This window comes from Bufo gargarizans, chromosome 11, assembly GCF_014858855.1.
Source record: "Bufo gargarizans isolate SCDJY-AF-19 chromosome 11, ASM1485885v1, whole genome shotgun sequence".
In the NCBI taxonomy this organism is placed as follows: domain Eukaryota; kingdom Metazoa; phylum Chordata; class Amphibia; order Anura; family Bufonidae; genus Bufo; species Bufo gargarizans.
In genome coordinates, this window is record NC_058090.1 from 96,709,195 (window position 1) to 96,724,545 (window position 15,351).

Here is a 15,351-nt window from a genome sequence, read left to right on the forward strand (position 1 = left end):
TGATACTGTTCTGGGGGCAGTGTGTCTGATACTGTTATAGGACAGTGTGCCTGATACTGTTCTGGGGGCAGTGTGTCTGATACTGTTATAGGACAGTGTGTCTGATACTGTTATAGGACAGTGTGTCTGATACTGTTCTGGAGGCAGTGTGTCTGATACTGTTCTGGAGGCAGTGTGTCTGATACTGTTATAGGACAGTGTGTCTGATACTGTTCTGGGGGCAGTGTGTCTGATACTGTTCTGGGGGCAGTGTGTCTGATACTGTTCTGGGGGCAGTGTGTCTGATACTGTTCTGGGGCAGTGTGTCTGATACTGTTCTGGGGGCAGTGTGTCTGATACTGTTATAGGACAGTGTGTCTGATACTGTTATAGGACAGTGTGTCTGATACTGTTCTGGAGGCAGTGTGTCTGATACTGTTATAGGACAGTGTGTCTGATACTGTTCTGGGGGCAGTGTGTCTGATACTGTTCTGGGGGCAGTGTGTCTGATACTGTTCTGGGGGCAGTGTGTCTGATACTGTTATAGGACAGTGTGCCTGATACTGTTCTGGGGGCAGTGTGCCTGATACTGTTCTGGGGGCAGTGTGTCTGATACTGTTCTGGGGGCAGTGTGTCTGATACTGTTCTGGGGGCAGTGTGTCTGATACTGTTATAGGACAGTGTGCCTGATACTGTTCTGGGGGCAGTGTGTCTGATACTGTTGTGGGGACAGTGTGTCTGATACTGTTGTGGGGACAGTGTGTCTGATACTGTTATAGGACAGTGTGCCTGATACTGTTCTGGGGGCAGTGTGTCTGATACTGTTCTGGGGGCAGTGTGTCTGATACTGTTATAGGACAGTGTGCCTGATACTGTTCTGGGGGCAGTGTGTCTGATACTGTTGTGGGGACAGTGTGTCTGATACTGTTGTGGGGACAGTGTGTCTGATACTGTTATAGGACAGTGTGCCTGATACTGTTCTGGGGGCAGTGTGTCTGATACTGTTCTGGGGGCAGTGTGTCTGATACTGTTCTGGGGGCAGTGTGCCTGATACTGTTCTGGGGGCAGTGTGCCTGATACTGTTCTGGGGGCAGTGTGCCTGATACTGTTCTGGGGGCAGTGTGTCTGATACTGTTGTGGGGGCAGTGTGTCTGATACTGTTATAGGACAGTGTGCCTGATACTGTTCTGGGGCAGTGTGCCTGATACTGTTCTGGGGGCAGAGTGTCTGATACTGTTCTGGGGGCAGTGTGTCTGATACTGTTCTGGGGGCAGTGTGTCTGATACTGTTCTGGGGGCAGTGTGTCTGATACTGTTATAGGACAGTGTGCCTGATACTGTTCTGGGGGCAGTGTGTCTGATACTGTTGTGGGGACAGTGTGTCTGATACTGTTGTGGGGACAGTGTGTCTGATACTGTTATAGGACAGTGTGCCTGATACTGTTCTGGGGGCAGTGTGTCTGATACTGTTCTGGGGGCAGTGTGTCTGATACTGTTATAGGACAGTGTGCCTGATACTGTTCTGGGGGCAGTGTGCCTGATACTGTTCTGGGGGCAGTGTGTTTAATACTGTTCTGGGGGCAGTGTGTCTGATACTGTTCTGGGGGCAGTGTGTCTGATACTGTTCTGGGGGCAGTGTGTCTGATACTGTTCTGGGGCAGTGTGTCTGATACTGTTCTGGGGGCAGTGTGTCTGATACTGTTCTGGGGGCAGTGTGTCTGATACTGTTCTGGGGGCAGTGTGTCTGATACTGTTCTGGGGGCAGTGTGTCTGATACTGTTCTGGGGTCAGTGTGTCTGATACTGTTCTGGAGGCAGTGTGTCTGATACTGTTCTGGAGGCAGTGTGTCTGATACTGTTCTGGGGGCAGTGTGTCTGATACTGTTATAGGACAGTGTGCCTGATACTGTTCTGGGGGCAGTGTGTCTGATACTGTTATAGGACAGTGTGTCTGATACTGTTATAGGACAGTGTGTCTTATACTGTTATAGGACAGTGTGTCTGATACTGTTCTGGAGGCAGTGTGTCTGATACTGTTATAGGACAGTGTGTCTGATACTGTTCTGGGGGCAGTGTGTCTGATACTGTTCTGGGGGCAGTGTGTCTGATACTGTTATAGGACAGTGTGCCTGATACTGTTCTGGGGGCAGTGTGCCTGATACTGTTCTGGGGGCAGTGTGTCTGATACTGTTCTGGGGGCAGTGTGTCTGATACTGTTATAGGACAGTGTGCCTGATACTGTTCTGGGGGCAGTGTGCCTGATACTGTTCTGGGGGCAGTGTGCCTGATACTGTTCTGGGGGCAGTGTGTCTGATACTGTTCTGGGGCAGTGTGTCTGATACTGTTATAGGACAATGTGTCTGATACTGTTCTGGGGACAGTGTGTCTGATACTGTTATAGGACAGTGTGCCTGATACTGTTCTGGGGGCAGTGTGTCTGATACTGTTATAGGACAGTGTGCCTGATACTGTTCTGGGGGCAGTGTGTCTGATACTGTTCTGGGGACAGTGTGTCTGATACTGTTATAGGACAGTGTGTCTGATACTGTTCTGGGGGCAGTGTGTCTGATACTGTTATAGGACAGTGTGTCTGATACTGTTCTGGAGGCAGTGTGCCTGATACTGTTCTGGGGTCAGTGTGTCTGATACTGTTATAGGACAGTGTGTCTGATACTGTTCTGGAGGCAGTGTGTCTGATACTGTTCTGGGGGCAGTGTGTCTGATACTGTTATGGGGCAGTGTGTCTGATACTGTTCTGGGGACAGTGTGTCTGATACTGTTATAGGACAGTGTGTCTGATACTGTTATAGGACAGTTTGTCTGATACTGTTCTGGAGGCAGTGTGTCTGATACTGTTCTGGAGGCAGTGTGTCTGATACTGTTATAGGACAGTGTGTCTGATACTGTTCTGGAGGCAGTGTGTCTGATACTGTTATAGGACAGTGTGTCTGATACTGTTCTGGAGGCAGTGTGTCTGATACTGTTATGGGGCAGTGTGTCTGATACTGTTCTGGAGGCAGTGTGTCTGATACTGTTATAGGACAGTGTGTCTGATACTGTTCTGGGGGCAGTGTGTCTGATACTGTTCTGGGGACAGTGTGTCTGATACTGTTCTGGGGACAGTGTGTCTGATACTGTTCTGGAGGCAGTGTGTCTGATACTGTTATAGGACAGTGTGTGTCTGATACTGTTCTGGGGGCAGTGTGTCTGATACGGTTATGGGAACAGCGTGCCTGATACTGTTCCGGGGGCAGTGTGTCTGATACTGTTCTGGGGGCAGTGTGTTTGATACTGTTCTGGGGGCAGTGTGTCTGATACTGTTCTGGGGACAGTGTGTCTGATACTGTTCTGGGGGCAGTGTGCCTGATACTGTTCTGGGGGCAGTGTGTCTGATACTGTTATAGGACAGTGTGCCTGATACTGTTCTGGGGACAGTGTGTCTGATACTGTTCTGGGTGCACTGTCACTGATACTGTTCTAGGGGCAGAGTGTCTGATACTGTTCCGGGGGCACTGTTTCTTATACTGTTATGGGGGCAGTGTGTCTGATACTGTTCTGGGGGCACTGTCACTGATACTGTTCTAGGGGCACTGTGCCTGACACTGCTGTGGGGGCACTGTATATCTGTATATATCGTGTCTGATGTGGGCAGGATGAGTGGAGCCATCTGAATAGTACCTTGCAGGGCAGCTCACACTTCTCCCCGTACCACCCGGATGCGCAGGAGCAGTGCCCGGTGACGGGGCTGCAGGACGCCCCATTGGCGCACTCACAGGTCCTGTTACAGTTGAAGCCCCAGCTTCCCTTTGGACATGGCACGGAGCAGTCCCCTTTCTGCCACCCTGGAATATAGAGCATTGACTTCAGCAGGTAACAACACTGTATTTCCCACACATCATGGCCAGCAGGGTCCTAGCAGCTGATCCCCCATTATGATGTCGGAGGGCGACGCCATTAAGAACTACCTACCCATCATTGCCAGTATACACTCTTGAAAAAAAAGAAATTACTCAATTACTCCCCAACTGTACTGAAAATGTTGTCATCTGAGACTGCCCATATTGCTGCGAGGCAGCGGATGAATGGCTTCAGCAGTGTGAAGGTGTGTCCGGGTGAGTACTTACCTTCTTTACACACACAGGTGCCATCTACAGGTGAGCAGGCCAAATGGTTTATACACTTGCATGTCTGGGAACATCCATCTCCGAATTTTTCATCGGGACAGAATTGAGAACAATGATTCCCCTGATAGAAAGTAACAGAACGGCAGTCAGTATAGATTATACATGATCTAAGTCCACATAGAAATGATTGCACTGTGTAATCAGGCTGCTATTTAGAATACTGGGGCCCCTCATACTGAAAATAGGGCCCGCTCCTTGTGCTGACCTCCCCTGTCAGTGTTTGCTAAACTCTTTTTCTTCTGTATTTCAAAGGAAAGGGTGACATGACCCTCAGGGTGCTTTCTCTATCCTCTTTTGCTAATACTGTATTCCCTGCGGAGGACGTCCCATGGTTTGTACCGCCCACGAGGAAGCGATCTGCATATAATATATAGTAACTATACAAACACGCAAAATGATGTAAAATCAATATATAAAGGGATATTAGTTACAGGGCCCTATCATAGATTTTGAAATTGGTCCCTCCTCACAAAATGAAGCTGTTTAGATTATCAGGGGCCCCCATAATGACAATGGGGCCCGCTCCCATGACAACATACCACCCTGTCAGTGCTTGCTCAACCCACCCTCTTCCCTTTTTGAAGGAAAGGGTGACATGAGTCTTAGGGTGCTTTCTCTATCCTCTTTTGCTTATGTTGCATTCCCTGCAGAGGATGTCCCATGGTTTGTACCGCCCACGAGGAAGCGATCTACATATAATGTACAGTAACTATACAAACACTCAAAATGGTGTAAAATTAATATATAAAACAGGGATATGTTACTGGGCTTGTCATAGATTTTGCAACTGGTCTCTACTCATAGTCTAATCACAACAGGCTGTTGCTTAGATTATCAGGGGCCCCCATAATCATAATGGGGCCAACTCCCTGTGTTGATCTATACCACATACCACAAAATTAGTGCTTGCTCAACCCTCCTTGCTATCTCTATCCTGCAGAGGACGTCCAATAGTTTGTACCGCCCACGAGGAAGCGATCTACATATCGTGTACAATAACTATACAAACATTCCTGTCAGAGATTTGCAACTGGTCTCTGCTCATACTCTATTCACAACCAGAGCTGCATTCAAATTTTTGCTTTTATTCTGTTGGCTCCCAGGTGGCAGGAACTTCTTTCTGTTGTCTCCAGCTGGCTTAAAGGGGTTGTACACTTTGGACTATTCCTCCCATATTAAGGTAGGTAAGACTTACTGTAAAGCCAGGGGCACAGCGGCATTGGCCCGTTTCGCTGTCGCAGGATCCACCATTAAGGCACAAACATGGCTCCTGACAGTTGGTTCCATAGTAGCCATGGGGGCACGTCTCGTTGCAGGTCAGGCCGGCCCAGCCCATGTTACACGTGCACTCACCAGTCATTGGGTGACAGCTGTAAGACACGGGCACGCATAAGATTCCATAGGGTTTTCATATGGTGGAGGGGAGGGGACCCCTTTAAGTGTTGCCGATTTGTCATGTGACTGGCCAAAAACCTGCACATGACCAGTAGAGGGCACTCCTCACTGCCTAGGACCTCCACCAGCATTATCTAACTGACCTGTACACTGCCCTCTAGGGGCACGTATGGTGCCAGGTCTCCTTTAACTTACGTTTTGGTGTGCTGGGCGTCACATTGGCAGGGCATGTGGCACTGGAGCCCGTATCTGGTATCTGCGCACATTCTTTCCTCACATGTGGCCCCTAAGAAGCCAGCCTCACATAAACAGGCGCCGTCGACGTGGTAACAGCGGACGGCGTTGGCGCAGTCACACGTCTCTTTACAGTCCTTTCCGTACTTCCCAATGGGACATTCCTCCAGGCATCTGAGGAGGAGGCACAAATTCAGATTAAATCTATGAAAACTGCAGAAAGTGACTCAAATTTTGTGAATTTGCGGAATATAAGTACATTTTTTAGGTGGAGTTGCCCTTTAATTAAAGGGCAATTACACCAGAAATGCCCATATGGTCAATTCTGGTGCCAAGCAACGCTGGGGTCACAAGTTTGATACCAAAGCTCGGAGTCTGTCTATAGCTGGTTGGGTTAGAGTACTGGCCCCAGGAGTATTGGGGCGGTTGAATATATGAGGGGTATATTACACACCTGGTGCACAAGGACCCCCGGACACTCAGCCGGTGAGAACGGGGACCCCCCAGCCAAAGGTTACAATAGCCACAGAGCTGACACTCAGCCCGGCAACGACACCGCCGGGTTACTGCTGTAGTGTCGCTACGAGTGCGCCAAAGGGATAGTCTGCAGCTGCTGCCCCCTGACCCCGGAGCAGATCATATTTTCCATTTTGGCATAAAAAGTACAAATATTTTTCACATTTCAGCAATTCCTCATAGACGTCCTAAAAACAGACTGCCAAATATAGAAGAAGCCAAAGTGGACATATAGAGTGTCACATAGGAGGACAAGTACAAAGGGAGGGGGCGTAGAATAGCAGTTATATTCCTGTACATAGGAGCAGTATTATAGTAGTTATATTCTTGTATATAGGGGGCAGTATTATAGTAGTTATATTCTTGTACATAGGAACAGTATTATAGTAGTTATATTCTTGTACATAGGAGCAGTATTATAGTAGTTATATTCTTGTACATAGGAGCAGTATTATAGTAGTTATATTCTTGTACATAGGGCAGTATTATAGTATATTCTTGTACATAGGAGCAGTATTATAGTAGTTATATTCTTGTACATAGGAGCAGTATTATAGTAGTTATATTCTTGTACATAGGAGCAGTATTATAGTAGATATTCTTGTACATAGGAGCAGTATTATAGTAGTTATATTCTTGTACATAGGAGCAGTATTATAGAGTATATTCTTGTACATAGGAGCAGTATTATAGTAGTTATATTCTTGTACATAGGAGCAGTATTATAGTAGTTATATTCTTGTACATAGGGCAGTATTATAGTAGTTATATTTTGTACATAGGAGCAGTATTATAGTAGTTATATTCTTGTACATAGGAGCAGTATTATAGTAGTTATATTCTTGTACATAGGAGCAGTATTATAGTAGTTATATTCTTGTACATAGGAGCAGTATTATAGTAGTTATATTCTTGTACATAGGAGCAGTATTATAGTAGTTATATTCTTGTACATAGGAGCAGTATTATAGTAGTTTATCTTGTACATAGGAGCAGTATTATAGTAGTTATATTCTTGTACATAGGAGCAGTATTATAGTAGTTATATTCTTGTACATAGGAGCAGTATTATAGTAGTTATATCTTGTACATAGGGCAGTATTATAGTAGTTATATTCTTGTACATAGGAGCAGTATTATAGTAGTTATATTCTTGTACATAGGAGCAGTATTATAGTAGTTATATTCTTGTACATAGGAGGCAGTATTATAGTAGTTATATTCTTGTACATAGGAGCAGTATTATAGTAGTTATATCTTGTACATAGGAGCAGTATTATAGTAGTTATATTCTTGTACATAGGAGCAGTATTATAGTAGTTATATTCTTGTACATAGGAGCAGTATTATAGTAGTTATATTCTTGTACATAGGAGCAGTATAGTAGTTATATTCTTGTACATAGGAGCAGTATTATAGTAGTTATATTCTTGTACATAGGAGCAGTATTATAGTAGTTATATTCTTGTACATAGGAGCAGTATTATAGTAGTTATATTCTTGTACATTATATAGGAGGCAGTATATAGTAGTTATTCTTGTACATAGGAGGCAGTATTATAGTAGTTATATTCTTGTACATAGGAGCAGTATTATAGTAGTTATATCTTGTACATAGGAGGCAGTATTATAGTAGTTATAATTATTGTACACAGGAGGCAGTATTATAGTAGTTATATTCCTGTACATAGGAGGCAGTATTATAGTAGTTATATTCTTGTACATAGGAGCAGTATTATAGTAGTTATATTCCTGTAATAGGAGGCAGTATTATAGTAGTTATATTCCTGTACATAGGAGCAGTATTATAGTAGTTATATTCTTGTACATAGGAGGCAGTATTATAGTAGTTATATTCTTGTCCATAGGGCAGTATTATAGTAGTTATATTCTGTACATAGGAGCAGTATTATAGTAGTTATATTCTTGTACATAGGAGGCAGTATTATAGTAGTTATATTCTTGTAATATAGGAGCAGTATTTATAGTAGTTATATTCTATCCTTGACATAGGAGCAGTAGTATAGTAGTTATATTCTTGTACATAGGAGCAGTATTATAGTAGTTATATTCTGTACATAGGAGCAGTATTATATAGTAGTTATATTCTGTACATAGGAGGCAGTATTATAGTAGTTATATTTCTTGTACATAGGAGCAGTATTATAGTAGTTATATTCTTGTATATAGGAGGCAGTATTATAGTAGTTATATTCTTGTACTAGGAGCAGTATTATAGTAGTATATTCTGTACATAGGAGCAGTATTATATTAGTATATTCTTGTACTATAGGAGGCGTATTATAGTAGGTATATTCTTGTACATAGGAGCAGTATTATAGTATTATATTCTTGTACATAGGAGCAGTATTATAGTAGTTATATTCTTGTACATAGGAGCAGTATTATAGTAGTTATATTCTTGTACATAGGAGCAGTATTATAGTAGTTATATTCTTGTACATAGGATGCAGTATTATAGTAGTTGTATTATTGTACATAGGAGGCAGTATTATAGTAGTTATATTCTTGTACATAGGAGGCAGTATTATAGTAGTTATATTCTTGTACATAGGAGCAGTATTATAGTAGTTATATTCTTGTACATAGGAGGCCGTATTATGTAGTTATATTCTTGTACATAGGAGGCAGTATTATAGTAGTTATATTCTTGTACATAGGAGGCGTATTATAGTAGTTATATTCTTGTACATAGGAGCAGTATTATAGTAGTTATATTCTTGTACTAGGAGGCAGTATTATAGTAGTTATATTCTTGTACATAGAGCAGTATTATAGTAGTTATATTCTTGTACATAGGAGGCCGTATTATAGTAGTTATATCTTGTACATAGGAGGCAGTATTATAGTAGTTATATTCTTGTACATAGGAGCAGTATTATAGTAGTTCTATTCTTGTACATAGGAGCAGTATTATAGTAGTTATATTCTTGTACATAGGGGCAGTATTATAGTAGTTATATTCTTGTACATAGGAGCAGTATTATAGTAGTTTATATTCTTGTACATAGGAGCAGTATTATAGTAGTTATATTCTTGTACATAGGAGCAGTATTATAGTAGTTTTATCTTGTACATAGGAGCAGTATTATAGTAGTTATATTGTTGTACATAGGAGGCAGTATTATAGTAGTTATATTCTTGTACATAGGAGCAGTATTATAGTAGTTATATTCTTGTACATAGGAGCAGTATTATAGTAGTTATATTCTTGTACATAGGAGGCAGTATATAGTAGTTATATTCTTGTACATAGGAGCAGTATTATAGTAGTTATATTCTTGTACATAGGAGGCAGTAATATAGTAGTTATATTCTTGTACATAGGAGGCAGTATTATAGTAGTTATATTCTTGTACATAGGAGGCAGTATTATAGTAGTTATATTCTTGTACATAGGAGGCAGTATTATAGTAGTTATATTCTTGTACATAGGAGGCAGTATTATAGTAGTTATATTCTTGTACATAGGAGGCAGTATTATAGTAGTTATATTCTTGTACATAGGAGCAGTATTATAGTAGTTATATTCTTGTACATAGGAGCAGTATTATAGTAGTTATATTCTTGTACATAGGAGCAGTATTATAGTAGTTATATTCTTGTACATAGGAGGCAGTATTATAGTAGTTATATTCTTGTACATAGGAGCAGTATTATAGTAGTTATAGTCTTGTACATAGGAGGCAGTATTATAGTAGTTATATTCTTGTACACAGGAGCAGTATTATAGTAGTTATATTCTTGTACATAGGAGCAGTATTATAGTAGTTATATTCTTGTACATAGGAGGCAGTATTATAGTAGTAATATTATAACTTACCCTTCCCCCATGTACCCTAAGGAGCAGTAACATTGCCCATTTTCTGGATCACACTGGCCCCCATTATGACAACGGCATTTCTGTTTACATCCAGGTCCAAAATGTCCAGGTGGGCATGGGATGGAACACATAGGACCCTGTGGATAGAAGTAGAATTACAGTTCCATTTGGGATATATTCAGGCAAATGAAAATCGTACACGATTACATCAGTTATCTACTGTGGAAATTACATGGGTGAAAGAGGGCTACAATTGTCCCTAAGTGTGACTTTTTAAAGTATGGCACTGTATGTGTGCTCTGTGGCTGGCCCAGTTATGGGGGCACTGTGACTGGATCTGTTGTGGGCATTGGGTGACTGGCTTTCTAGGGCAGCTGTGCAGTTGGCACTATATCGGAGCTCTGTGCCTCGCACTGTGTAAGGGGCACTGTAGCTGGTTGTGTTATGGACGCCCTGGCACTTTCTGCTGGGATGTTATGCACACAATGACTATGGCTGGCAATGTTATGGTGGCATTGATTGATCACCGAGTCTCACCATCCATCCTGGCGGGCAGCTGCAGTCCCCACTGCTCTGGTTACAGATGCCTCCGCTCTGGCATGGGCAAAACTCTGGGCATTGGTACTTAGAAGGCTGAGCTTCTTTACATCTGATCTCACAGCTGCAAAAGGAGCAAAGACATTTTCCAAAGCTTTACAGGGTAGCTGTCTTGCTGGACCTTGTAGTGCCACAGCAGTCAGAAAGCAGTACTCACTATGGCCCCGTAAATCCTTCCGGACAGATGCACGTTCCGTTCTGCGGTTCGCAGCTGGCGTTGTTCATACACCGACAGTCCAGTAGGCAATTCATTCCATAGGTGCCCGGATCACAGGGCTTTTCACAGAACGAATCCTTGTACCCCGGGGGACAGATGCAGGAGCCCCAAACGGGGTCACACACCCCATTGTTCTGGCAATTGCAGGAATTGTTGCACTTTGGTCCCCACAAGTGAGGTTCACAGGCTGGAAGAGTAATGGCGGTATATAATCAACGGCTCCGCGGCCCATCCCATATGACATACCGTATATGTATCACCATCATCACCAGATATGAGATAGAAAGATAGGTAGGTAGATAGATAGGTAGGAGATAGATAGGTAGGTAGGTAGATAATGTGTCGGAATTCCAGTAGCTAATTAGCCAGTGACATAACACTGGACTCCTTGCGGTCTATTTCTGGGGGCACATTCCGTTATTGGTCTCATTGCGGTCTATTTCTGGGGGCACATTCCGTTATTGGTCTCATTGCGGTCTATTTCTGGGGGCACATTCCGTTATTGGTCTCATTGCGGTCTATTTCTGGGGGCACATTCCGTTATTGGTCTCATTGCGGTCTATTTCTGGGGGCACATTCCGTTATTGGACTCATTGCGGTCTATTTCTGGGGGCACATTCCGTTATTGGACTCATTGCGGTCTATTTCTGGGGGCACATTCCGTTATTGGACTCATTGCGGTCTATTTCTGGGGGCACATTCCGTTATTGGTCTCATTGCGGTCTATTTCTGGGGCACATTCCGTTATTGGACTCATTGCGGTCTATTTCTGGGGGCACATTCCGTTATTGGACTCATTGCGGTCTATTTCTGGGGGCACATTCCGTTATTGGACTCATTGCGGTCTATTTCTGGGGGCACATTCCGTTATTGGACTCATTGCGGTCTATTTCTGGGGGTACATTCCGTTATTGGTCTCAGTGCGGTCTATTTCTGGGGGCACATTCCGTTATTGGTCTCATTGCGGTCTATTTCTGGGGCACATTCCGTTATTGGACTCATTGCGGTCTATTTCTGGGGGCACATTCCGTTACTGGACTCATTGCGGTCTATTTCTGGGGGCACATTCCGTTATTGGTCTCATTGCGGTCTATTTCTGGGGGCACATTCCGTTATTGGTCTCATTGCGGTCTATTTCTGGGGGCACATTCCGTTATTGGTCTCATTGCGGTCTATTTCTGGGGGCACATTCCGTTATTGGTCTCATTGCGGTCTATTTCTGGGGGCACATTCCGTTATTGGTCTCATTGCGGTCTATTTCTGGGGGCACATTCCGTTATTGGTCTCATTGCGGTCTATTTCTGGGGGCACATTCCGTTATTGGTCTCATTGCGGTCTATTTCTGGGGGCACATTCCGTTATTGGTCTCATTGCGGTCTATTTCTGGGGGTACATTCCGTTATTGGTCTCATTGCGGTCTATTTCTGGGGGCACATTCCGTTATTGGTCTCATTGCGGTCTATTTCTGGGGGCACATTCCGTTATTGGACTCATTGCGGTCTATTTCTGGGGGTACATTCCGTTATTAGTCTCATTGCGGTCTATTTCTGGGGGCACATTCCGTTATTGGACTCATTGCAGTCTATTTCTGGGGGCACATTCCGTTATTGGACTCATTGCGGTCTATTTCTGGGGGCACATTCCGTTATTGGTCTCATTGCGGTCTATTTCTGGGGGCACATTCCGTTATTGGTCTCATTGCGGTCTATTTCTGGGGGCACATTCCGTTATTGGACTCATTGCGGTCTATTTCTGGGGGCACATTCCGTTATTGGTCTCCTTGCGGTCTATTTCTGGGGGTACATTCCGTTATTGGACTCATTGCGGTCTATTTCTGGGGGCACATTCTGTTACTGGACTCATTGCGGTCTGTTTCTGGGGGCACATTCCGTTATTGGTCTCATTGCGGTCTATTTCTGGGGGCACATTCCATTATTGGTCTCCTTGCGGTCTATTCCGTTATTGGTCTCAGAACGGGGCATGCTTCTTACTATGAGAACTATTTACTAGAACTTATTTCTCCAAAATAAAGAGACCCCTAGGGAAATTCCTGCCTGGGAATATTCCGCGAGTGGCGTCTTTTCCTGGCCGCGGTTCCCGTCCCGAGCTCAGTCACAATAAACACATTGGGTTTCCTGGATTAAAGAAAATTTTAAAAAATTCCAATCATCTGGCATGCTTTAGTCTGGGGCACCATTTCTTGGTTTCCCCAGAATCTTCTCTACCCATTGCCACCACTAGGGGGAGCTCTATAAAAGCTGTATTTGTCGCCCTGAGCCACATACCTACCAGCCCCCTAGTGGTCACTACAGGTAAATGTTTGCGGGGAGAGGAGTCAGAGTTTTGTCTGAAAGAAACTGCTTTTGTAGAATATATAGGGGAAAACAGCTCTGAAGCACTTAATTCTGCCGTTTTGCTTCAAAGAAAACTGTTAATGGTAGGTGTAAATAACACAGGGTGCTCTGAGCACAAGCACGCATGGCTTACCGCTGGAGCAGTCTTTTCCTCGCCAGCCGGGTTCACACTGGCACTGATCTGGCGCCTCACACCTGCCATGGACGCATTCTCTGCTGCAATGTGCTGCAACAATAACATGAGTCATCAGACGGGTATATAATACATAATGCTACAGCTGACATTGCCGCCTAAGCTTACAATCTAACGATCCTAGGGTAGAGCCTAAGGTCTGGTTACCACTGGTGAGTCATACGTCAGGGACCACCCTGAGAGCTGTACTGTGCTTAAAGGAACACTAAGTGGAGCTGACCTACTGACTGTTATACTAAGTGCAGGGGGCGGTGCATGACACAGACATTCCCTGGGGCCCCCGCTCTACTGTGACCACATTCAGCAGCAGCACCATGCAAAGCTTAGGATTAATTAGGTGCACAGTGATGTCACAGTACAGGGATAATACACACAGTGATGTCACAGTACAGAGATAATACACACAGTGATGTCACAGTACAGAGATAATACACACAGTGATGTCACAGTACAGAGATAATACACACAGTGATGTCACAGTACAGGGATAATAAACACAGTGATGTCACAGTACAGGGAGAATACACACAGTGATGTCACAGTACAGAGATAATACACACAGTGATGTCACAGTACAGAGATAATACACACAGTGATGTCACAGTACAGGGATAATAAACACAGTGATGTCACAGTACAGAGATAATACACACAGTGATGTCACAGTACAGGGATAATACACACAGTGATGTCACAGTACAGGGATAATAAACACAGTGATCTCACAATATTGGGCTGATGCACACAGTGATGTCACACTAGACAGTGATATCATAGAAAAAGAATAACACACATCTAGTGTGACGGCAGACGTAAAAACATCATATGATGTCACATAGAGGTCTTATCATAATGAACACATGACCTCACAGCACAGTAATAGTGCAAAACGTAACACTACGGAGAGATAATGCTCACCCCAGAGTTAATGGGGCCACATCCAATCGACCTACCACTTTGAAAGGCGCCATCTTTAAAAATTAAATAGAGCATGTTGCCCTGTATCGTAGTACTGAAGAGGTAACATTCAAATTAGGAGAGGTAATTCCAGTGGGTGGAGGTGCCCCCGGGTGTAACTTGTCGCTGGTGGTCCAGGGTTTTTAATCAGGGAGATGGACAGTTTTATTGGGTGACTGATAAACATGGCTTGTCCTCCAGCCTTATAAGGAGTAGACGGTGGAGGGGCATCTTCTGTCCTCCTCCGACATATGTCAGGAATTACTACACTGACTCCTTCTAGTATTCCAGATTCATTGAGACACACACTGAGATTTATACACGTCTTCCCTATGCAGATAGACTCATTCTAGTGAGCGGGCCAACCTCTAAACCTTTATCATTGGGGGCAGTGATGAGAGGAGATCCACCCAGAGATTGGGGAACCACCCATAGCATTAAAGCAGTACCAGATACCTACTGAGCACTAATATTAATGGGTGGCTGGGGTCCTCCAGACCTGTGGTGGTCAAGATATGGCTAATAGAAGTGGTCCTTATGAGGACATCTTCAGATTTCTAAATTTCAAGGCGAAGGTTCCGTGAAGATCAAAGCTGACCAAGAAAGAAAGGGGCAACCAGGGCTGGACTTGACCTCCAAACATCAGAGGGTCCCCTGCTGGCCACAAGCAGTTTGCAGAAAATAGGGACTAAAGGGGCGGACATACCGAGAAACATACTTGGCAACTCTCCTGGAATGATTGGGAGGGTCCCAGAAATGAGGGAGACCTCCTGGACTACCGGTAAATCTGGTAAATCTCCCAAGATGAGCATGGAGGGCACTTTTATCTCAGAAACTGTAATTGTATGTGTCTGTCTTTAGACTAATACAGTATTGTATTTCT

The 15,351-nt window shown here is 43.9% G+C and overlaps 1 protein-coding gene across 1 annotated transcript in view; it reads right to left on the reverse strand.

The window, feature by feature from the left end:
• Positions 1-3,544: 3,544 nt before the first annotated feature.
• LOC122921448 (platelet endothelial aggregation receptor 1-like) overlaps positions 3,545-15,351 on the reverse strand; it is a 57,918-nt gene continuing 46,111 nt past the window's right edge. Inside the window, exons 5-12 of the mRNA XM_044271427.1 lie at positions 13,452-13,544; positions 10,905-11,151; positions 10,688-10,811; positions 10,151-10,287; positions 5,752-5,964; positions 5,357-5,531; positions 4,102-4,222; positions 3,545-3,819 (exon numbers count right to left, since the gene is read on the reverse strand). Of these exons, the coding sequence (XP_044127362.1) occupies positions 3,545-3,819; positions 4,102-4,222; positions 5,357-5,531; positions 5,752-5,964; positions 10,151-10,287; positions 10,688-10,811; positions 10,905-11,151; positions 13,452-13,544 (1,385 nt within the window). The remainder of the gene's footprint in view (positions 3,820-4,101; positions 4,223-5,356; positions 5,532-5,751; positions 5,965-10,150; positions 10,288-10,687; positions 10,812-10,904; positions 11,152-13,451; positions 13,545-15,351) is intronic.